Source organism: Sinohyriopsis cumingii, chromosome 3, assembly GCF_028554795.1.
Source record: "Sinohyriopsis cumingii isolate HCF-2022 chromosome 3, ASM2855479v2, whole genome shotgun sequence".
NCBI classification, from domain to species: Eukaryota; Metazoa; Mollusca; class Bivalvia; order Unionida; family Unionidae; genus Sinohyriopsis; species Sinohyriopsis cumingii.
The window spans coordinates 139,490,497-139,516,404 of NC_142963.1; the positions used below are offsets into that span (position 1 = coordinate 139,490,497).

The 25,908-nt window shown below is 42.3% G+C and overlaps 1 protein-coding gene across 3 annotated transcripts in view; it reads right to left on the reverse strand.

Annotated features, from left to right (window-relative positions):
* Window positions 1-904: 904 nt before the first annotated feature.
* Window positions 905-25,908, reverse strand: part of LOC149803954 (uncharacterized) — a 180,265-nt gene continuing 155,261 nt past the window's right edge. For all 3 annotated transcript variants that reach the window (XM_089953781.1, XM_089953783.1, XM_089953782.1), the window contains 3 exons: window positions 4,023-4,139; window positions 3,199-3,507; window positions 905-1,866 (listed from right to left, as the gene is read on the reverse strand). In XM_089953781.1, the coding sequence (XP_089809907.1) occupies window positions 1,640-1,866; window positions 3,199-3,507; window positions 4,023-4,139 (653 nt within the window). In that variant the 3' untranslated portion in view covers window positions 905-1,639. The remainder of the gene's footprint in view (window positions 1,867-3,198; window positions 3,508-4,022; window positions 4,140-25,908) is intronic.

Consider the following 25,908-nt stretch of genomic DNA (forward strand, 5'->3'; position numbering starts at 1 on the left):
TTTTGAAATAAGTACCTAGACATTCGAGCCTATATGATTCTGTCATACCTATCTTATGAGCGATCTTTTGGAAACAATCAAATTCTTAATTCTTTTGTTATACAACACCTATCATACTTCAAACGTTTTAGTTTTGTTCTTCATTGAGATTCCTAAAGGTAAATCTGGATACCGTCTTCCTTTCTTGTTTATGCTATTTTCCTCCCAAGATTATTTTGAAATGGTATATACTGCTATCGAAATGCGTTTCTGACCATTGTTGTCATTTTCACACTCTTCATGTCAATAATGTTTGCCTGCCATTGGAAATCTATCTGATATGCAGTTCTTCGAATTTCTCGATTGCCGGTATAATGTGCAGGTATAATGAAGAGTTAGCTGTTTTTTTTGGTTTAAATTTAGTATATTATGTTTCTTTTAATTTCGAAGAATTTGTTTAGTATTTGTGCAAGCAACTGAACTTTCAGGCTTGTAGTAACAATTAATAATTCCAAACCAAGCAATAAAAACAAATATCTAAAAGGTTCAGTATGAAAAAATATTAGGTGAAAATAGGTCCAGAACTTACGAAATGTACATCATTGATTATGTAAGAATCCTTGTTTCTACAACGATAACTAAAAGTTCCGTAATTATGACACCATGCACAGGTGACACTCTTCTTTATGCACAGCACCCATCTGTTATAATGCGTCATTCAAAACTTGATGTCCGCATTAGTTTCATTATAAGATTTTGTATCATTCTTTGATACCTGTGATATTTTTCACTTTTAACGTCCGGTTTACAGTGGCTTACATATACCTCAGAAGTAGAGAGCACAATTTATTGAGTCCCCCCTCCTCCGAAAACCCAGCCCCAAAAAACAAAAACAAAAACAAATACAATAATACCTCAACAAAACTTTAGTTCTAATATATTTATTGCAAGAGAGAAGAAAACTGTTTTAATGTAATATAATATCAGTCATCGGCCATCGGCTTAAGATGGTGAAACATAAATATCGCTTCGTGGGCGACAGCTGCTGTTGTGCCAACAATATTAAGGTTTGTGATAAACTTGTGCAAGATCTATGTCCAAAACATTGCAAGCGTATTTCACAAGCAAGACGAATAGTTTGAAGCTGCCTTTGTTTCAATTAAATCGTAAACAACAATATAAATAGTATTGCTCCTACCTTTTAAAGTCCCTAACTGATTGAACTTTACAAACGCCGATGATGTAAAAATAGTTCTAGAGCTGTCAACAGAAATTACAGTGAATGATAGGTCTTCTTTATTTATGTTAGAATCACACCGTAACGCTCTGAATGTTGCCGTACTGTTGGTATTTTGCTAGAGGAATTCGAAAAAATCTTTAATGGGCGACCGGATAAAGGTTTCTAAATGTTGCCATGGTGATAATTCAAATACAATGTCTGAGAACAAATAAATATCATATATACTTGAGCCTTTTTAAAAAATATGTATAAGAAAGTAATTATAGCATTCAAGAAGAAATCAAATTTTAAACGAGTTGTAGCACTCCTACTGAAGGTCATAAACGAAAAAGAAATCGTTCCATATTCTACTCCATTAATGTTAGTTGGTACACCTCCATCGAGATATTTCTCAAACCTGTGCTCTGTCGGCAATAATAACTACTGTTTGATTTGCTTTCTCGGAATGCGTCGGAAGTCTTCGAAGAAAAAACGTTGGTTAGTCTTGACCATGTAGCACTTCCGGGAAACTGTCTTTTCTGTCTCAGTTTTCAGGGAATGAAGATTCACTTTTGCCCCTCTGTCATTGTCGATATCTGGATACCTAATACGCACCGATCCATTGTCTTTGGCATATTTTATTGCGAATACTTTGGACAACATTTCACCTGTTCATGAAAAGAATAGTATTTATTAGTCATTCCCAAAAAGTAGTGTTCGACGAGTGTAAAAACTGCACACTTTTGGTACGACAAGTTTTAGTATTGTCACGATGGGAAGAATCAAAGATACCCTATTAGAGAAAGAACAAGAAAATTTAGGCTGCGTTTTGACGCTTCTCAAACGTGTAACATTGTTCGTTCGCGAATTGACGTTGCCATGTAATGCAATTTTTTTTCTGACCAGAGCTTATAAAGAGGGTCGAAAGTACTAATTACTTTGAAATTAAGCGTGAACTGCGTTAAGCACCACACTGTCATCAAACTGGTTCGGGCGCGGTAACGAGTGCATATATGCTAGGTTTGAAAGGTACGCCGTTCCTCTCATGGCACCTTTGTTTCATCATGTACTCTAATTTACTCCACGTCATTCTGACAGCCTCCCGTCGCGCAACTACTTAGTGTAGGGATAGATTGTGGGTTATAAGCATGGAAATCCCATAATGCTTTGAATGCATGATCAAAGTTAGGAAGTTTCGGACTGTTAACTGTACCTTGCCAGCTGAGGGTACTCCAATAAAAGCACAAGACGGATATACAGGCGTACAATGCAATACGATGACGGAAGGAGATTGCAGTATTATTTTCTTACTCTACTACCGTCTCTCGTGTACAGGATCGTGTTTCTGGCTGATTATGTTCTGGTTGGAACAGTTAACTGAAATAAGGTGAGCGGAGAGACGAATCGGCCAAAATCAGCACTTAAATGTTTGTGTGACATTGTTTCAGCTGAATTCCAAACTTTATTTACGTTAGTTTCATCATAACCAAGGTTATCAACACATCCGAACAACAAATTAACGGTGAACTAAATTACTGATCGCAACGCCCAATAAAATATAAAAAACAAACCCAAACACCTGAATGGAAAATAAAACCCCTATTTCGTCCGTGTGTATTACCCCGCTTCATTAATCCAAGGGAAATCAGTTAAGGTGGCTCTTTAAATTGATATTACTGGACAGGATTATTGATCATGTGAGAAGAATGATCGTACGAACACAGCACGCAAGTTTACAATGTTGCCATACCAGTAAAAATAGATGGTTCTTGACGGATTCCTTTCAGGCTATAGGTTACAAAAATTGAAATTCCTTCACAAGTGTTATAGGAAGCGATTAACCTTGAAATACAAAGAGAAACAAACTGAACAATAGTTAGAGTCAATCGAAAACGGAGAATCATTAGTTAAATATCGCATTTTGAGATCAAGCGGTACAAACGGTAAAGACGCCACAAAGAGACAAATGCAGACGATTAGACAGACAGACACACTCTTACCTAGAATACCAGTAGGTATTGTGTCCTTCGGAACGTTCCAGTAGGAGTGGTTTACAATAATACGAAGCTTGTTGGCGTCCATGCGCTCAAGGCTGAATTCTATGTTTCCGACTTTTATATCAAGTTGAGACTCCTCCTTCGTAATTGTAACATCTCCAAATGTCAGATTCCTCCAGTTGGATGTCCTGCCTGTCTTTCTGTCGAACACTGACCAACTTCTGAGGATTAAGTCTGCACTTTTTGTCTTGACAAATATGGCAGTAAGGCTAAGCACGTCTTTATTTTCAAGTTCTGCCTGGATCTCTATAACTGAAGAAAACAGATATCACTTCTCGTCGTTAAGCTGTCTGATACTCTAAGCCTAAACTTTATTTTCAACCTTTTCAGTCTTGCATTAACTTTAAAAAATGTGCCATAAATGCTAACAAGTTATGCTGTTTATGATTTCTAAGAATTCGTGTCATTGTTTTCAACAACACGGGGTAAGCAAATTTTGCTAAAGGACACAATACAGCACTCAGGATGCTAGACAGACATAAGACATTTAGGTTACAAGTCTTATACCAATATGACGTCACACTCTATTAAACACGTATTATTACAATCTAGAAGTAGACAAACTGTAAGGATGTACTATTTATAGGTATTAAAGATGATCACATAAAAGAAATAGCTTTTGGTGCAGATGCACCAAAATACTGCAACAATATGGATACCAAGTATGTCTTTCTCACAAATTTGGTCATTTAAATTGTGGGGATGCAGGTAGGTAGGTCGATATGTAATTATATGCATGGCTTGCTTTGTAAACAGCGTACACTTACCACCATCCTCAATTGTAAATACATCAATTATTCCAGCAGAGGAATGATCAAAATTGCCCAGTGAGTTGAAACACAATGGTTCATGCAAGTGAGCAACCGTCACCATCAATGAAGGATCTGCAAGAAAATCATGTACTTATTTAAAATTATTGCCAGTTTTAAGTGAAATGTATGTATGTATGTATGTATGTATGTATGTATGTATGTATGTATGTATGTATGTATGTATGTATGCATGCATGCATGTATGTATGTATGTATGTATGTATGCATGCATGCATGCATGCATGTATGTATGTATGTATGTATGTATGTATGTATGTATGTACGTATGTCTGTATGTATGTATGTATGTATGATCAGTGCTTCCCTTTACGCACATTTGTGCGTCAGGGACGCACGCTGGAGAAAATTGACGCACACATTTTGTTGCCTTGCGTTTTTCTGACGCAAAGGATTTTCATAATGTGATCAGGATTTATTTAATACCCAATGCATTGGACAATGGATGGCATTGTGTTTTCTTCTAGCATAGGCATTGACTGGTTCCCGGTTTTGTTTGCTCCTTGCCTTGCGCTCCTCTATTCGTATAGCAGAGTGCAACGCAGGGAACATTCGAAACAATGAACCAGACTAGCATAGGCAATGTTATGACGGAAGTAGTGAAGGGGGATACCCTAGCGACAATGGGAATTAGCATTACAGTTCCCCTGGGACAATCTGGCGACATTGGAAAATTAACATGGAGAAAAATCGTGGGACAATCTGGCGACAAGGGAAATTAACATGGAGAAAATTTGTGGGACTGTTGAGCGACAAGGGAAATTAACATGGAGAAAAATCGTGGGACTGTTTAGCGACAAGGGAAATTAACATGGGATTTTTTTTAAAAAAAATAAAAAATAAAAAATAAAAAATAAAAAATAAAAAAGGGGTAGGCAATTGAAAAGTCATTCTCTTTTTCGAGAAATATGGCTGGCCCTGAAAAGGGCCTTTGGGTTTATGTTAATGTATTCATTAACATAAAGGGTACCGCATTGGTCTTCTTCTTGTCCTTAGGCTGCGTCTTACTGTTGGTCCGTAAATCAGCACTCTTTTCAGGCATCCTTGTCTTTCAACGTAGATCCTACGTATCCACAGGCTGGTGTTTGTCCTGTGGACAACGGTCCACTTGGATCCGACATATATGAGCATGTCCGTCCTAAACATCATGGAAGACACAAGGGTGGATGACTCAACTGTGGTCCACATCTTGAAGCGACGAGAACAGGTGAATCAATGCAGTGAACTGCGCTTATTTATAGGTAGAGGAAGGATTGAAACGGATTGAGTTTATTCACCAATCCGAACACGCGTTACAAAATTCAGTCAGCTCGCATCCAATCCCAAGAGAGCAGTCTGTGACGTCACGTGGTCTATATAGATTCGCTAGCGCTTGTGTGCAGTCAATCTATGCGACAGTGATTCAACATGACGGAAACTCAGAAAACGATCCATTGGGGTGCACCAACAGGGGAGACCGCCCAAGGGAACCCGGACTTACTTTCAGAAGAGGTGAATTGGGATTTTGTGGATTTTCTCTCCTCGCAAGAATTTGTTCCGGAACCTTCGTTACCTTCTTCATTACCGCAAGTGGAGAATTTTAGACAGAGACAGAAAGAAGAATTGGAGAAATTTATACAACGACAAAAGGAAGCGGAACAAGCTTTTCTCCTACAGCAACAGCAACAGCAAGAAGAAGAGGTAAGAAAAAAACAACAGCAAGAAGAAGTAGCAGCAAAGAAACAAGAAGGTGAAAATCAAACGGTCACGGTACTGTTGGACATTTTAGCGGAGTTAAGAAGTCTGAAACAAATGTATCAGACTTCTTTATTACGACCGAAGAGAATACGACCTTCCCGAGCTAAACACGTCAACCCTGTGACTAAGCCTACCGTACCACCCTTAGTGATTTCAACCCAATCATCATCATTACGCAGTCCAGAAGTAGGCCTTGGCCGTGGCAAAGACTTAAGGCAGTTAAAGTTGATTGCTTAAACTCACCCTTTCACCATGAAGAAAAAAGGCCCTTTTCAGGGCCACCCACATTTCTCGAAAAGAAATAAAATTTCAATTTGCCAATAACTCAAAAAATATTAAACAGCCCATTTTACCCTTATAGTACGTTTCTGTGTATGAGTGCGTGAGTGTATCTTCTTATTTTAAAATCACAACTCAAAGACACTTACCTTGTATAATTAATTTATTCTTTTCTCCATTTTTTTACAATCCAATTCACAATTCATAACATAACACTTTAATTAAAAGTTCATTGACTTCTTCTGTCTCCTTGTTTAGTCTCTCTGTTTTTTAAATTTCTTCACCGTCACACTCTTTACCTCTTCTTCCTCCTCCTCCTAATCGCTTTCTTCCCTTCTTCTTTTCTTCTCCTGTTTCTTTTTCTCCACCTGTCTTCTTTCTTCCTCAGAAGAATCCCTCTCTTCCTCTGAAGAATCCCTCTCTTCTTCTGAAGAATTCCTCTTTTATTCTGATTCCTCTTGTTTCTTTTTTGGGCAATCTGGAGACCAATGTCCTTTTTCTTTGCAATAATAACAGGTATCTTGACTTTTGTCTTTTTTAGCCCCTGTTTTTGTTCTTTTTTGACGGTCTGGACACTCTGAAGACCAATGCCCTTTCTTCTGACAGATATAGCAAGTATCTTGACTTTTATCTCGAAAGGAAGGAGAGTAGTCCGTAGGCTGGTCTGAAGAGAATTTTCTAATGACCCCTCGCAAAGCTCTGACGAAACGTTCGATTTGGTTAGTCTCTTCCATCGTTGTGCTCGGCTTGAGAGTGAAATGAATAGTGAAAGGACAAGACACACACCCTTTTATATACGCTAGTCTGCCATGACTATAAATTAGTCTATGGTGTTTGAACTTGAGTCATTTGACGTTTTTCACTCAAGATGAAACGATCCTATTCATTTGAGAAGAAAGAAGAAGAAAATAAGAGGCAGAAACGTGATCTATCGCCTCGTACCAGGGCTGAAATCTTGGCACAAATTCATGCCAGTGATTTTGAAGAGGACATGAGTGAACCAGAATTTGAAACCTCTAAACCAAGTTCACCACCCTTAGTCAACCCTGAAAAATACTATTCCATTCGAGAGACGGAAAAGCGCTCCTCTAGAAAATTTAGAACCACGGCTTACAAATACACGATGAAGTTTAAAGATTTCAAGGCTTAAGTGCCGTTAGAGAAAGCAGAAGTGTTCATCACTGGGGTGTGAGATTCTTTGCTCACTGCACTCAAGCGACAATGTCAACCCAAAGAAGACGATCACTTGAGACTTTCCATACAACACGACGGTTTGAAATCCCCTGCTTGGATCGAGTTTAGCACCCCTGCAGAATTGACCGCTTCCAAAGTCATGCACAAAATTCAACACGTGCAACAATCTAATGACCAGTTTGACATCACCGATGGAAAAGCCACACTGGACATGACCCACGTCTCTCCTCCTCAAGGGACTGGACGCAAAAAGATGTTATTGGTGGACGAGCTTCGCAGCACCAAAACAAGTCTCGTCCGAATTCACAACCCTCAAGACCAGATGTGTTTAGCCCGTGCCATCGTGGTGGGACGAACCTATGCCAACAAGAACGACACGGTAGAATGGAAAAGAACCTGGAAAACTATTCAACGATGCGATCGAGCCAAACAACGAAACGAAGCAGAACTCCTCTTACAACAAGCTGGCCTGTCCAAAGACACACCCTGTGGCATTCCTGAGATGCAAAAATTGCAAGATGCCCTAGCTCCACGATACACCTTCAAAGTGCACCCTCAAGAAATGCGCGGGCCTCTGTTGTTTCGAGGGCAAGATTTTAAGGACGGAAAATACATTCACGTTTATTATCACGATGACCATTTCGATACCATTACCAGTATCACCGGATTCCTGGGATACGGTTATTACTGTGAGAAATGTCACCATGGTTATAATAATCGAGAGCAACACAAGCATTGTGGATTGAAATGCTCAGGATGTTTGGCCTCTTCACCCTGTCTGAGCGAAGAGCCAGTGCCTTGTTCAACTTGTCTGCGCACGTTTGTCAGCCCTACCTGTTACCAACAACATCTGAAAACGCAAGGTTCACAGAAGAAATGTGCTTGTCAACTCCTGAGATTGTGCCCTACGTGTGAACAAGTCATACGTACCAATAATACCAAGGCACACTAATGTTCAGGAAAGAAAAAATGTCACATTTGTCACCGCATCGTGGACTTGGAACACCAATGTTACGTGCAAAAATACCAACCCCCACCAGAGAAAGAGGACGGTCACAAGAAGAAAGGCAATTTCATCTGTTTCGATTTCGAATGCATGCAAGAGACCGGCATTCACATTCCTAATTTCTGCGTGGCTCATCGAGCGTGCGAGAAGTGCATTCAAGAACCTATCTTCAGTCATTGCCCTCTCTGTAGCAAGATTCCTGGAGGGCGTGAAAAAATCTTTCGGGGGCCGAACACGTTAGCCGATTTTGCCCAATGGGTCTTAGACCCCGTCGACAAGACGTGGAGCCAAGAGGACATCGAACTTTACCGAGATTGTCATCGTCATGCCACGGTGATGGCTCACAATTTCTCCGGTTACGATGGACAGTTTCTTTTGAGGTACTATACGGAACAAGGCACCGAACGTCCTAAAGTGACTTTGAACGGAGCCAAAATCATTTTCATGCAAGTGGGACAAGTACAGTTTAAAGATTCGATGAGCTATCTGGCCATGCCTTTGAGTCGAATGCCTAAAACGTTTGGAATGACAGAAATGGCTAAAGGGTACTTTCCACACTTTTTCAATACGGAAGCCAATCAACACGCCGTTCTACCCCATTTACCTGAGGCTCACTATTACGACCCCGACAACATGCGTACCGAACAACGAGAAGCTTTCTACGCTTGGTACCAGGCTCACGCCTCGGACCCTTTCGACTTTCAGGAAGAAATGCTAAAGTATTGTCGTTCCGACGTGGACATTTTACGGCGTTGCTGTGGAAAATTTCGAGAACTGTTCATGGAACACGGAGGGGTCGATCCTTTGAAAGAAGCTTGCACCATTGCCAAAGCGTGTTCCTTAGTGTATCGACAACGATTGATGCCTGAAAACACCGTGGCTGTCATCAGTCCTCAAACGACCCACTTTGTCAAACGTCAATACTCGGTCAAAGCCCTACGTTGGTTACATTACTTGTGCGACAAGGAAGACAAGTGGATTCAGCATGCCCGCAACGGAGGGGGCGAAAAGACCATCGGAACGTATTCGGTCGATGGCTGGGACTTAGAAAACCCCAAGATCGTGTACGAGTTTAACGGTTGCTTATTTCACGAATGTCCCGTCTGTTACCCTGACCGTGGCACTAAAAATCAGTTTTTGCAACGAACCATGGAAGACTTGTACCAGGACACTTGTCAGCGGCGCCTAAAGTTGGAACAGGAAGGATACCAAGTGGTGGAAATGTGGGAACATGAGTACGATCACCGTATGAAAACCGATCCCGAGTTTAAACGCCTCGTGGAAAGTTACCAGTTCATGGACCCGCTGAACCCGAGGGATAGTTTGTACGGAGGAAGGACCAATGCCACCTGTTTGCTGTTCCAAGCCGACGAAGAGAAAGGAGAAGAAATGAAATACTTGGACGTGTGTTCGCTGTATCCCTACGTGTGCAAATATTGTCGCTTTCCTGTAGGGCACCCGCAATTGCTGACGGAACACATCGACCTGAAAAACATTCGACAATACGAAGGCTTGATCAAGTGCAAAGTTTTGCCTCCCACGAACCTATACCATCCTGTCTTACCTCACCATTGTCAAGGCAAACTGATGTTTCCCTTGTGCCGTACTTGTACCGAAACGTGCAACCAAGACCAACCTTGTCAGCACAGCCAGGAAGAACGGGCCTTGACGGGAACCTGGGTCAGCGTAGAATTGTTCAAAGCTATGGACATGGGATACCAACTGTTAGAAGTGTACGAAATTTGCCACTTTCCCAAGACACAACAATACCACAAGGGTGACCCCAGTCAGAAAGGCATTTTCGCCGACTACGTGGATGCCTTTTTGAAACTGAAACAAGAAGCTAGCGGCTATCCTTCCTGGTGTCACACTCCCTAAGACCAAATACAATTCAAAGAGAAATACTACGAACAAGAAGGCATCACTTTAGACCACATCGAGAAAAACGAAAGCAGGAGATCGTTTGCCAAAGTGATGTTAAATTGCTTGTGGGGTAAAATGGCACAACGACCGTGTTTACCCAAGAAGGAATATTTGACAGAACCTTCCTGCTACTTTCAGATGATTCACGACAGAACCAAATACATGAAACACGTGGACGTCGTTCGAGAGAATTTGATCTTGGTCAATTACGAAGAAGATCTGGACTTTGTACAAGACGACCCTTTTGGAAATGTCATCATTGCGGCTTACGTGACAGCCCATGCTCGCTTAAAATTGTACGAAGCTTTAGAACTGTTAGAAGAACGCGTTCTGTACTTTGACACGGACAGTTGCATTTACATCCATCACCCGATTCAACATCACCCTAACATCGAAGGAGACCGTTTAGGAGCCTGGACAGACGAGCATCCCGACGACAAGATTCTAAGTTTCGTCAGTGGCGGTCCCAAAAATTACGGCTACGAATACCGGGACAAACAAGGAGAAGTGCACACGACGTGCAAAGTGAAAGGACTGATTCTGAATTATCGTACCAGTCGAGTGGTCAATTTTGGGGTATTGAAAGAAGCCTTGCAATCGGGAGAGGATGGACATTTTAAAGTGACCACCTATCAACCGAACAAGATTGTACGTTTACCCACTCACCACATCGTCAGTCGACCCTTGGAAAAAGTCTATCAAATTGTGTACCAGAAGCGAGTGAGACTTCCCAATCATTTCATATTACCGTATGGACATGTTGGTATAAAACATTGGTTGCAAGAGGATAGTTACCCTACCAGAAAGATGACTTCGCCACAGCAAGAATCGAGTGAGAAACCTGATGAGAACTCCAAGTTCAAACCCTACCATTTTCCACTCTTCTTAACTGACTATTGTGATTGTGCCCGTCGATTGGACACGTTTCAGAAATGGCCTACTGATAGGGAAGGATTACCTTCTTCGCATGTTTTAGCTAGAACAGGATTTGTCTACTTGGGACCTGAGTTAGGATTGGGATACGAGGTACGGTGTTTCGCTTGCGGACTGAAGTTACGAATGGATCTATGTATCTGTAAAGATTCAGCTATTCTGGAACATACTCGATGGTCTCCGCACTGCCCTTACCTTTCTATGGCTTTCCACCCATCACACTACGGTACAATGTTGACGGTACCTTAGAGACGGTACCTTCCACAAGAGGACATAAAATACGTAAAAAAGGAAAGATGTACAAGCTGGAGACTGCATTGCGACTAGTATAAAAAGGGGCTATAGTCAAGATTGACAGTTCATTGTGACTACCAAGACCGAGCGAACAAGATGAATACTTTCAGAGAAACACAGAACAAGTTGTTTACAAAGGCACAATTCAAGTGTGAGGCTTCGGAAGTGGAATGCGATTGTGAGCCTTGCGATGGGTACGATGCTGTACCTTGTGACCTGAGCGATGCCGTAAAGCATCATGGGAACTTTAGTGTCCCTACCCCTATCATGGAAAGTGATGCTGTGCGTGTCAAACCTGTGGGATGCGAAAGTGATGCCGCTCGTCCTGTTGGACATTTTACGGGGCTTCGTTTTAAAGGGGAATGTTCACCTTCACGTCTACCCCCCTACGGATGTCATCCAGCCCTGAGCAAACTCCTACACATGTCACTCAACCCTCATCGAAACGAACCTGTGAAAGACGAATATTCGTTTCCTGTACGTTTGTCGGAATACTGCGACTTTGAAAATCGTCTTCAATCGTTCAAAGGAAAATGGCCTAAGTATCTAGGAGGACCGACCCCCGAAGAATTAGCCAGAGCCGGAATTTTCTACTTGAGTGAAGGAGATAAAGTCAAGTGCTTCAGTTGCGGTGTGTCACTTCACCACTGGGAACCGCAAGATTCGGCCTACGTAGAACATGCTCGATGGTCACCGAATTGTCATTACTTACCCTTAGTGGGACCGAGACATTGAAGTAACTTCTTACCATAATCTGTTCATGGATACTTTACAAGAGAACATTCGTGCTTTGCCTGTGGAGTTGAGAGAACGCATTTACCGAGAGCTGGTCAAAATACAAGTGAAACGTAAAGAACAATTGCATCCGTTACGTCACCGGTGTTTGAACCACTGGTACCTGAAGGCTATACAAGGATTGATTCAATTGAAAGTGTTCCATCGGACAGACATTGATCAACGATCCTCTAGTTTTAAAAAGGATTGGTTTGGTATGGACAATTCTACCTGCATCATTGTAAACGTACTGCATCAAATTCCAGAGTAAGAGTTAACGAATTACCAACATCTTGAACACAATGTCAACTTGGTGAAAGAGGAAACTTCTGAACGAATTGTAATGTGTAGATTAGTGACTGAACGATTTAAATTCGACACTGAAGTAAAACCATGTTTGTGCAAACAGTACATTTCTTGTGTCAGACCAAAGAGGATTTAGTGTGACCTATTCATGGATACTTTGCTAGAGAACATTCGTGCTTTGCCTGTGGAGTTGAGAGAACTCATTTACCGAGAACTGATCAAAATACAAGTGAAACGCAAACTCAAAGTGATTCGTCCGTTTTTAAATTATGCTATGTTCCAAAGTACAAGAAGATTGATTATGAGTGGATATTACATTAGGCACAAAGTTAAACGAGGCTATTGGCCACCACCCAACGATTCCAAAAACAGTGTATATACTTATGGATACTTTACAAGAGAACATTTTGGGCTTGCCTGAGGAGTTGAGAGAAAGGATTTACCGAGAGCTGGTGAAAATACAAGTGAAACGTAAAGAACAATTGCATCCGTTACGTCACCAGATCTTTAACCACTGGTACCTGAATGGTATAAGAGGACTGATTCGTCAGAAATTTTTTCAGTGGTCAGACCTTGTTAACACTTTCAGTTTGTGAATGATGATGGACCAGACGTTCGTAATTTTGGTTACTTCGAGATTCACTTACTGCAACGTATTGAGGAAGACGAGTTAAAGGATTACCAACATTTGTTACATGGAATCTGCTTAGAAAAAGACGAAACATCTAGACAAACTCTGACGTTTCAGTTACAGTATGTAACATTTAAATTCCCTACTGGAGAACGAACATGTTTAGTTAGAAATTACCTTTATTGCTTCCGAAACAAAGACACTATAAAATCAAGTTGCCATGCCACGGATTATGTACATATCATTCAACAGATTCCGCGGAAGGTACTCAATGACCATATTCAAACCGTGGATCATTACCATCAATTATTACAAGAATTTTATCCATTCAATTTGGGACGACAAGTGGTGTGTGTCTTAGTGACTTGATTTCTGGGATTTCGTTTACCAGCCGATTCTTTGTGGACTCTTTACGATCAGTACTTACCACCTCAATGGCCTTAAATGGTCACGAAAAACTCCTTTTGCTCAAAGCCTTGCGGTTTCATCTGGATACTTCTCGACCTCAACAGGAAAAAAAGATTCGTCAACTTTTAGCTACCCAAGACGTGTATGACGATGTGTGTGTAGCTTGTGACTTACATCCCCACTGGACAGATGTCCGTGCCTGGAAAGAATGGGGTTTTGAGGCTTGGACCCAAGAAGTGGCCCAGTATGCACGAGAGTTGTTCAAGGAAAACAGTTAATTTTCAACCTGTGTTAGTGACGGTGCCAGAAGAACCCGTCACCCAGGACAGGACTGTCGTGGACAGACCTGAAAGACCCTTTCGGGAGGACACTTGTGTGACCTTACCCCCTACTATAGAACTGGTTAGAACATTACCCAAAACATGTTCTTGTTGTACAGACACTTGTTTTTATTCCACGTTCATAGTTATCATGTGCCTTTTATTCTTGTACTTAAGCCTTTGGCTTTTATGTATTTTTGTCTTTCGTATTCATGTTTGAAAAAAAACAATTCAATAAACGTGTTCTGAAAAAGTATATAAACTCTTGTCTTGTTTGTTTTCGTGTCACAAGTGACATTTCTCACACAATGGCTACCTCTGCTGTCTCTGCTCCCTCTTCCTTTACTGTCAAAGTCATCGACGAACACTTAGATCGTGCCAGTTGGGAGGCTTTGTATCTTCGCCATCCCTTTAACATGCTCATTGCTGGACCTAGCGGTTCAGGCAAAACCGAATTCGTCAAACGTTTGACCGAACATAAACATCATTTGATCGATCGGCCACCTCAACGGATCGTGTGGTGTTACAAAGAGTGGCAATCGGCGTACAACCTCTTGCGAGAAAGTCAAGGCGATTCCATCGTGTTTGTGGAAGGCATTCCTAAAGAAGACGACATCATCGTCTCTGACTCCCGTCAAATCCATTTGGTCTTTTTCGATGACATGTTAGGAGAAGACGAAGAAGAAATTAAATTGTGGTTCACGCGCAAAGGGCATCACCGTAATGCCAGTGTCGTTTACATCACCCAAAATTTGTTTCAACAAAGTAAAGCCCATCGCACCATCAGTCTCAATGCGCATTACGTGGTCTTGTTTAAAAGCCCTCGAGACAAATCGCAAGTGCAAGTCTTAGCCAAACAGTTAGGAACGCCTTGGCTGACTCAGGCGTACGACGATGCCACTCAAACACCACACGCCTATTTACTCGTCGATTTGAAACCTACGACTCCAGAGGATTTGCGATTTCGTACCCACTTGTTTCACCACTGGTGCCAAGACGGAGGGCCTGTCCTGTACACGTCTCCGTCCTCGACTTCATTTCACTCCACATAAAAAAATCTATAAAAACCTCAGACCCTTTTTCCTCTGTCTCACACAGTGTGAACATGACGTCCCTTCAGTCGCATCTTCCCGTCAAATTGATTCGTGCCTTGTATGGCATCAGTCGAGAAAAAAATCCACAAACACGAGCCCGTGTCTTAGAAGCTAGTCTCAAAGAAGTCTTACGATGGTTCACGGTGACGGCACGTCAAATACTCCAAGGAATCATTCAGATTCCTCATCAAACCAAACGCTTTTTCGATCGAAACAAAGTCGCTTTGGTCCAACTGGCCGATCCCCGCATCGACACTCAAACCAAACAACAAATCATTTTGAAACCTGGAGGGAGCGGTACTCTAGGAGGGGTCATCATTCGCTCTCTCTTAAGATGGGATCCTAATGCCCCCAAAGTTATCCCCAAGACAAAAGTCCAAAGAAGCCCCATGAAGAAAAATAAAAAGACCAGGTCCCCAAGGAGAACTTCTCCAGTGGCAGGACCCTCCTCTGACCAGACACCACCACCACCCCGGAAAAAGAAAAGAAGCCCCCAGAAAAAGAAACAGAAAAAAAGTCCCCAGAAAAAGAAAAGTCCACAGAAGAAAACTAGTCGCAAGAGAGGCACTTCGGCCAGGACGCAACCTTACACTCGCAAACCACGACCAGCCACGGCGGTGACCGTATCTCCGGTATCCTCACGTTTGTCCACTTCTCCGTTGATGACACCAGGAACTGAAGAGTACTTGGAGACGTTGATCACACCAAGAACTTCTCCGTTGATGACCCCTAAAAGAACTTCCCCAGTGGCAGGACCCTCCAATTTAGCGGCAGTGGCTGCTGCTTACAAAGTACCTTCTCCCAAAATCAAAGTCCATGAAAGATCGGGCATGTTACAAAGTTTACTGGATTTGTCCAAGCAAGAACTGGCTCGATTTAGTCCGTTGCGTACCTTTGCACGACGTGTCATGCCTGTCCTCAAACTAATACGACGTAAAGACAATCAGTGGCGACGCGTTCCAGTATAAAAAAGGCCTGTGACCAAGTAGGGGTATCAGTGAACTTGAAAAAGATGTCACCTCCAAGAAGCCAAAAAAGAAAGAGACAAAGGCAGACGCGTCATCCGACAAAGCGCTTAGCCAAGCATCGACATTACCCTAAGAAAAGACACAGTCGTTCCAAGAAAAAGAGGCGTCAACAAAGGGGAGGATTCCTTGGCGATTTTGGGAAAAACATTGTCACCTTTATGACAAAGCGATAGTCCCAAAAAGATAAAAGGGTGTGTGTTAAGTCATCGACGTTAGTGTCTGTTTGGTGAATGTCCCGGAACCCACAAGCAAAGATGTCACCCTCCAGAAAACCCCAAGGAAAGAAAAGGAAAGGATTGCCTCCACGTTTATTCAAACATGGGGACATGTTATCTGTCCTGTCCAAAGCTTCTCCACCTCTACGAAAAAAACTCATTCAATCAGCCTCCAAAGAGGTCATCGATACCGTGTGTGAATGTTGTTTGAACGTTTTGAAAGGCACGATCCCTTTGTCCAAACACCAGAAACAATGCTTAAGCAAACATCGTCACGTTCTTCGCCAAATGGTTCAAAAGAAAATTCCCATTCGTCAAAAAAAGAAGATGTTGGTCCAACGTGGAGGCATTTTGCCTCTCTTGTTAGGCCCCATACTGAAAGGAGTCTTGGGAACCATGTTGGGAGGACTGGTGGGAGCAAGATAAAAAGGCCGTCGGAAGTCCCAAGATCTCAGAATTGACCCCTAACAACCCCATGGAAGGACGAAAACTAGCTTTAGTGCCTTACAAACGATGGATGGAATACCATCGGTGGCAAGAACAACGCACCCCGCATTTACCTCCCAATCCCAATTTGAGCGAGATGTCCCAGTTACAACACGAATTGCAGTCCTTGATGGATCGCCAAGATTTGTCCGAAACAGAAAAATCGTAAAAGTACGGTCAACTCTTGCAACGATTGCAACTCTTTCACCAGAAAGCTATAGACGAAACAGCTCTACCCACTCTGAAAGATTTTAAGACCTTGATGAAAAGTCCACCACCATCACCAGTACCAGTACCAGTACCAGTGACCAAGACAGAAAAAGGAAAAGAAGAAGAAGGGTTTCAAACTCCACCAGAAAAAGTACGCAAGTTAACAACACCACCTACCTCCAGAATTGGATGGATTAAAAAGATGATGGCCACCCCTTCTTCATCACAAGAGAAAAAGAAAGTGAAGACAGAAGTGAAGACAGAAGTGAAACAAGAACCGATATCCCCCGCTCAGACATCCTCCTCCTCTTCAACACCTATTGCCGGTCGCACACGCAAAGCATTGCAATCCAAGAAAATACCCCAAGAGAAAAAGAGTAGCCTCTTCCAAGAGTGGGTGCCTTATTAACACACCAACCAACACAAAAAAATAAAAAATGGAAAAAGTCTTAGCCAGCATTTACTACGATCCCTCGCATCCTGCAGGTTACGCAGGAGTTCAAAAACTGTATCGTGCTGCCAAAACGCGACTGAAAAGTCTCCGTTTACCTCAAGTGCAACGATGGTTACAAGAACAAGCTACCTACACTTTGCACAAACCCATTCGACGCAAGTTTGCCAGAAGTCGCACCCGAGTGGAAGGCATCGATCATCAATGGCAAGCCGATTTAGCCGATGTCTCTCATTTGGCCAGCTACAATCGTGGCTACAAATATTTGTTTTGTGTCATCGACGTCTTTTCCAAATTTGCCTGGGTCGTGCCCTTGACTTCCAAATCCAGCAGCGAGTTAGTGCGAGCCCTGCAACGGGTGTTGAAACAAAGTGGTCGTCACCCTCTTCGATGGCAAACGGACAAAGGCACCGAATTTCTGAACCAAGCTTTCCAAAAAGAATTAAAGAAACGTGACATTCATTTTTTTACCACCGAGAATCCCGAAACCAAAGCCAGCATCGTGGAACGTTTTCAACGCACTTTGAAAGAACGCATGTGGAAATAGTTTACGCATCACCACACTCTGAAGTACATCGACATCTTACCGCACCTGGTGCAAGCTTACAACCAATCTTACCATCGAAGAAACGGACGTGCCCCGCAAGACGTGACTCCCGACAACGAAGTGCTGGTGTTTGAGCGTCTGTTTGGTACGTCCCCGACGAGGGCTGTCCCCAAGAAAAGTGGAGAGTTGGCCGTAGGAGATTGGGTGCGCATTGGCAAAACCAAACGCACTTTTGACAAAGGTTACTTACCTAACTGGACGACCGAACTGTTTCTCGTCACTGGACGAGTGCATGGCCGTCATCCTGCCGTCTATAAATTGGAAGACATGAACGGAGAAGTGCTCAAAGGAACGTTTTATTTGCCCGAGTTACAACGTGTGACCAAAAAAGAAGACGACGTGTACGACATCGAAAGCATTCTCGAACGCAGAACCCGTAAAGTGGGCAAACGACGTGTCAAAGAAGTCAAAGTACGTTGGAAAGGATATCCGCCCAGTTTCGATTCTTGGATCGACGCTTCGCAAGTCATCGACTATAAAAAGAAGTGACCATCATGCCCTTTCACACATCAGACGCAGCTACGTCGACCACTCCTTCTTCACCCAGTTCTTCTGTGCAAGATTTACAAAAACAACCCTTGTGGGTGTGGTGTGGAGAACGTGTGCCTAAAACGCAAATCGTCTTTTTCTGCCAAATCTTCGTGGTGTATTGTGTCATCGGGGCAGCCATCGCCAATTTGAGTTTGCAACAAGGAGACAAACAATTGTGGACCATTTTATTGAGCAGTTGCATCGGTTACCTGCTTCCCAATCCCTCCCTGAAATTCTCTTCCAACGGGAACCTTGTGTCCAGTGCCAGTGTCAGTCACCACTCCAACCACAATCAGAACCCCATTTTGGGCGGAGACACGCCTCTGACGTCCAGTAATATCCCCTCGGACAGCCACAGAACTCTGGAATTATGAGTCACGAAAACCAATTTTACTTAACCTTACCCAGTGACAGTTCCATGGAGGTGTTTCCCAACAACACGTTGTGCTGTTACACGGCCAAATTACCTCAAGCCATTCCCTTAGATCACGAAGCCCATTGGGAAGTGGCTTTAGTAGAAATGATTCACCCGACCCAAGTCCTCAATGTCCTTCCCAATCAAAATTTTTTACGGTGGAAGTTCATGACCCACAATTGCAACAGGGATTGAATAAGAGAACCATACCTGACAAGAAAACCTATAATGAAAGCACTAAAACGTGGACCTACCACTTGTTCATTCCCGCAGGCTATTATTTTAGTGGTCATCATTTGGTCAGCGCCATAGCCTCCAGGTTTAATGGCGTGTTTGGGAAAGCTTTTGAGCAGGTCAACAACAAAAGTGTCACCATGGAGTACCACAAAGTAGCTCGTCGCTTCTTGATGAAATTTGAGCGGAGTAAAATCGTGTCCATTTCATTTTGTCCTGAATTGTTTGACATGTTGGGCGGAGACATGGAGCTGAGGAAGAAAGTAGAACAAAAAGGACAACCCGAATCATGAGACATTTACGACAACGAGACTTTTGCCAAGTATTTTCGTACCCCAGTAGAACTGAACCAAGGACTGAATTTGATCTTTGTGCATTCCGATGTGGTGGAATACAACGTGGTGGGACACACCTCCGTGCCGTTACTGCGTGTCATTCCTTTTAAAGTGGATTCTGCCACGAACGCTGACGAGGAAGGTGGAAACACTTACCACGTCCACCGCGAATTTGTCCATCCTCACTATTTGCCGGTCAGCAAGTCGTATTTGGACACGGTCAACATTACTATAAAAGGAGATCTGGGACAAAATATTCCATTCACCAAAGGAAAACTCACGGTGAAACTCCATTTTCGAAAACGGTTCTCTCACGACTCGTAAGTCATGTATCCAGTGTACCGAGGGGTTGCACGACAGCGAAGACACGGTTTAGGAGACATGTTAAAATCGGCCTTTCGTTCGGTGGCCCCGGTGTTGAAACCGATGGTGACACGCGGATTGCACGCCTTGAAAGATGCCGCACTGACGCAAGGCAAAGAATTTCTCCAAAATGTCATCATCGACAAACAAAACCCTAAAGAAGCCTTCATGAGGGCAGGCAAAAATGTCTTGCTGCAAACGGGTAAAGACATTTTAGGCCGACGAGACACACCTATAAATGCCCTGCACGCTACCGAGTCAGGCATTCAGCAAGGACAAGGCAGAAAGAGACGACGACGAAGAAAACACCCTTTCACCAGACTTCAAGCTAGAAAGGCCAAGAAAAGAAGAACCGTTCGAGACTTAGACGTTTTCGATTATTGAGAAAGAACAAAGAAAAAAAAAACAGAAAAAATGATGCACCGAGAGTCTTGCGCTTGTTCCAAGACGGAACTGGATCTGTTTGCCATGCCCCCCCCCCCCCACCATGATGACCATGCAAGAGTCCCAATGGGTGGAATTTCACCCCGTCTCCTCATTGACCGATTCCGCTGCCATTGAGTTTGAAATCAAAGGACAGCCCGAAGATTACATCGATCTGAATAGCAGTTACTTGTACTTGAAGGTCAAAGTTCTAGATAAGGGAGGAGATTCTATAAGCGGCGAAGAGAAAGTAGCTCCCGTCAACAATTTCATGCATTCCTTGTTCAGCTCAGTGGACTTGTACTTGAATAACAAACTGGTCAGCAGCAGCATGGATACTTACCCTTACCGTGCCTACCTGGAAAATCTCTTGACGTACGGAATAGATGCCAAGGATACTCATCTCAATGCCTGTGTGCTGTGGGAACCTGACGAAGCGGGCGAATTTAATGAAAAAGGTCTTGAAGCTGACCCCAAAACAAAAACAACCACCAATGAGGGATTTGTAGAACGAAGAAACAAAATCAAAGATGGAAAGAGTTTAGAACTGATGGATCGTTTGCATTTGGACATGTGGTTGCAAGAGAAATATTTGCTGAACGGAGTCAATGTCCGCTTGAGACTGAATCGCAGTAGTGCCGCTTTCCATTTGTTGGCTGATGGTGATGCTACTACTGGTGGCAATCCCAAAAGCAAAATCGAGGAGGCCAAACTCTACGTACGACGCGTGGAAGTGTTACCTAAAGTAGGTAACGACATCAGTCAAACGTTGAGCAGAACGACCGCCAAGTATCCCATACGTCGCGTGGAAGTAAAAACGTTCACCATTCCCGCTCAACATCATTCCATGATGGAAGATCATCTGTTCCAAGGACAGTTACCCAAACGTTTAATCCTTGGTATGGTCGAGAATTCAGCCTTCAACGGAGCCTTCGGTGAAAATCCTTTCAACTTTCAACACTTCAACGTGAAGAAAATCGAAGTCAGTCGCGATGGCAAGACCTTGTGTACCCGACCTTTCGAACCTGACTTTAGTGACAAGAAGATGAATTACTTGACATCGTACTTGTCCCTGTACGAAGCCACCGGCCAGTTAGGAACCAACACCAGTCACGGCATTACGTACGACGATTATGCAGGAGGCTATGCTTTGTGGGCTTTCGATTTTACTCCAGACCAGGGCAGCGACGAGGGACATTTTCACCCTATAAAATCAGGCCAGATTCGTGTGGAACTTCAGTTTGCAAAGCCACTGGACGAGACAGTGAACGTCATCCTGTATGCAGAATTCGATAATACCATAGAAATCAACAGTTTGAGAGAAGTCATCCTAGATTATTAGAAGCCATGGAAGACTGTTATCCCTCTTTACCTAGTGGAGAAACTTTAAAGATAGAATGTGAGGAGACCGTGGAAGAAGAAGATGAAGTGATCATGATGAAGTCGAGATGGCCAGAACAAGAAGCCCATTTAGTCTGCTGTTTTGCCAAACACTTGGTCGAAAAAATGACGGAATTGATCAAGAAAAATTGTTATGGATGTCAAAACGATCATCCCAGTCAAATTCAACACGATAAATGCCTAATGTTAAGTCAAGAAGAAAAATTGGACGAGTATCTGGACGAAGCTTGGAGTCTCATCTCGAACAAAGACGTGTTGCACCAGTGGTATAAAGACTTGCGTGAACATTCTTGTCCACCATTAACCACTCAAGAGATCCATCGTATCGAAGCTCTCCTGAATCAGAGTGAGGAAACAGAACGAATAACCGTTTATTCGTCAGACATTTTCAAGCAAAAAGTCAGGATCGAATTGACGACTTATTATTACCTGTGAAGAAGAAAAAACACACACACAAATCAATGGATACCTGGGAACTTTATTACCTTTTGAACCACAGTTCGTATACGGCTTCTTGGAATCCTGTCGTCTGTGCTAAAGATGATCTCCCTCATCGCAAACCTAAAGACCATCAAGCTTACGTGATCAACACGGACGACAGTCATCTCCCAGGAACCCACTGGGTAGCCGTCTACTTTCCTCAAGAAGGATGTGAGGAATATTTCGATTCGTACGGATTGCCCCCTTTGGAAGACGATATCATTGACTTTATGAGAAGAAATGCTCAAACTACCCGATTCAATAATGTGAAATTACAAGGCACAGATTCCTTGGTGTGTGGACAGTACTGTGTGTATTTTCTGCATCATCGCAGCCTGGGCTATTCCTTAGAACATTTAGTGACTCATTTTGATTCTCGTTCTTCTGCTAGAAACGATGTGAAAGTAGATCGATGGTTTTGTGACCATTATGCTTATCTTTTGTCTCAAGCTAGGAAACGTAGTGTCCATCAATGGCCTAATGATTTACAACAGTGGAAATCACAACGTTGTCAGCCCTGTTTAAAGTAGACTGTCAATTGAGAAAAAATGTTTGCGATTTGAAAAAATTGTTTGATGTTATCATGTTGGATTATTGTTAAAAATGTTAGAGTTGTTGTTTAGTGTTAAGTGATTTTTGAACAAAAAATGTTGTGTTTTGAAAAAAATGCCTTTGTCTTTTGTTTAGCTATAAGAATGTTGGATTGATGCTCTTTCATTTCTTACTATCCCTCTCATGACACTCATTGAACGTTGCATCTCGAAAACCGTGGGGATGTTTTCCTTCACGTCCGCGGTTTGACTTTAAGAACCGGGGTTGTTTCCAGTCTAACCATCCATTGTCGACTCATCCTCCTACGAAGATGTGCTCCAAACTAGCTAAACTCAACGAAGCCTACGTGAATTTGCATAGGGTCAGACAGTCTGATACCGAAGCCAGAAGAAATAGAGAATGTGAGAATGTTAAAAGTCACTGAAGACCTGATAGAAGAGCTCTTCAGAGAAGAAATGAACAGAGAGAACGAAGAATGGACAGAGAAGTACAGACTTCAGAGACAGCAGCAACAGCAGCAACAACAACAACAGCAGCAGCAGCAACCTGAACCTGACAGAGGCTTTGTCGATTGTTGTATCGACACCAAAGAGTTCTTCTTCTCTTTCCGAAGAAGCAGACCTATCGCCAGAAAGTCTATCCTCAGAGGACATCGCATTCTTAGAAACTAAAAAAAAAGATTGCCATAGCAAACAAAAAAAAAAACCCAGCCCTTTTCAGGGCTACCCAATACTCTAGAAAAGAAATAGCTATCAATTTGCCAATGTGTGTAGGTAGAGTAGTGTGAATATAAACACTAACTCTTTTTTAAAAAATTTGAGGGCATGTGATTGTGCGTTTGTGTTTGTAAGTGCTCAAGTACGTTGGTATGAATAGTAGATTGAAATGATGTCTTTTTTGGTGTTTGAGGTGTATATTTGGGGTTAGATTGGATTGCTTTGCGTATGTGGATAGTCTATTGAAGTGATTTATAAAAAATTTTAAAATAGTGATGGGTAGCATAAAAAAGTGAGTGAGTGTTTCTTTTAGGTCCGCGCGTTGTTTTTTTTGGTCATGATCTAGGTAAGATCAATTTTATGTTTTTTAGGGGATGTTTTCCTTCACGTCCGCGCTTTCACTATAAATTGAAACTCGTTCGGCAGTCTAGCTACCCTTGTTGATTGATCAACACCAAAAATGAACACGAGACTGGAGAAACTGTTGGAACTTCATGTGCATCTGGAATATGCCAGGCGCATATTAAATGAACTGGCCGCGGAAGCCATTGTGGAGGAGGGAAGGATAAGAGAGGAGGAGGAAAGAAGAAACAAAGAAGAGGAGAGAAGATATAAAGAAGAAGAGGAAAGAAGATACAAAGAGGAGGAGAGAAGATACAAAGAAGAGGAGGAGGAAAAGGAGAGAAGAAGAAAAAATTTCAGAATCCCAGAAACAGAAAATTGGGATTCTGAAGCCACATATCCTGCCTCTGCTCTCTCCCCCAAAAGGTAAAAAGTAACTGGGGGACAAGATGTGTATGTGGCGCCAGGCCTGGAAGGTGTCACCATTAACCAGGTGTCCATGAAGTTCCAAAAAAATAAACAGCCCTTTTCAGGGCTACCCAATACTCTAGAAAAGAAATAACGATCTATTTGCCAATGTGTGTAGGTAGAGTAGTGTGAATATAAACACTAACTCTTTTTTATTTTGTGTGAGGGTATGTGTTTGTGTGTTTGTGTTTGTAAGAGCTCAGGTATGTTTGTGTGAATAGTAGATTATGGGTTTCTTTATTGTTTCTTAGCGTATGTGGAGAGTATAGTTCTGGTTTTATTATATGAAATGAGAAAGTAGGGGATGTTTTCCTTCACGTCCGCGCGTTGTTGGGTCATGATCTAGGTAAGATCAATTTTATGTTTTGGGGGATGTTTTCCTTCACGTCCGCGCTTTCACTATAAGAACCCACAGTATTCGTCGTTCAAACCATTCTACAAAGAAGATGGCTTCTAACCAAATGGACAAAATGCAAACATTGCAAGACGTTTTAGACAATTTAGGAATGATGGAGCAGATGTTAATAAGACTCGTTGAAGACCACTATTCATATAGTCCCCATCGTGTAAAGATGGAAATTAATAACTTAAGAAAGGTAAAGGACAAGATAAGTGGTGTCATGAAAGAGATAAAGGAGGAGAAGGAGGATGAAGAGGAAAGAATAAGAATACGCAAATGGGACGAAAAAATTGAAAAAGAAGAAGAAAATGAGAAGAGGAAGAAAGAAGAAGAGGAAGAGAAGAAGAAAGAAGAGCAGGAGAAAAAAAAGAAAGAAAAGAAGAGAAAGAGTGTAGGAGATAAAATAAGAACTTGGTGGAGAAAAAGAAGAAATTAGAAGCAGAAGAAGAAAACCCAAAGGCCCTTTTCAGGGCCAGCCATATTTCTCGATAAAGAGAATGACTTTTCAATTGCCTACCCCTTTTTTATTTTTTATTTTTTATTTTTTATTTTTAAAAAATAAAATCCCATGTTAATTTCCCTTGTCGCTAAACAGTCCCACGATTTTTCTCCATGTTAATTTCCCTTCTCGCTCAACAGTCCCACAAATTTTCTCCATGTTAATTTCCCTTGTCGCCAGATTGTCCCACGATTTTTCTCCATGTTAATTTTCCATTGTCGCCAGATTGTCCCAGCGGGGTCTGTAATGCTAATTCCCATTGTCGCTAGGGTATCCCCCTTCACTACTGACGGAGTAGCTTTCCCTAATCTCGCGAGCTCTCACGCGATTTTCATTAAGCTCAGGAAGCCGTCATCTAGATGTTTAATCTCATTGCTTGATGCACTAGAAAAAGATCTTCAGATTAAAACGCCGTGCACTAAAAATAATTAGCGAATAAAGTGAAAGAAGCAGAACACAAAAGAGTAACTGTGGATCTAACTTTAATGAAAAATGGAGAAAAAATGCCCCTGACTGGAATACGGTATTCATACATTAGGATTACCAATGTGACTTACGATCGCGTGATTGCGAAGAATGCAAAAGTGAATAATCCTTTCTTGACAGTGTTTTAGAATTTTTTAAAATCTGCCCTCGTTCGCCACAAGATATCTGGAGAACACATTGTAACCCAAGACATTCTTTCACAACAAAGAAATCAGTAAACTTGCAAAGCAAACATGTTATTTGGATTACAAATTCAGCGGGTCATTGCAGATTTTGTTGGTT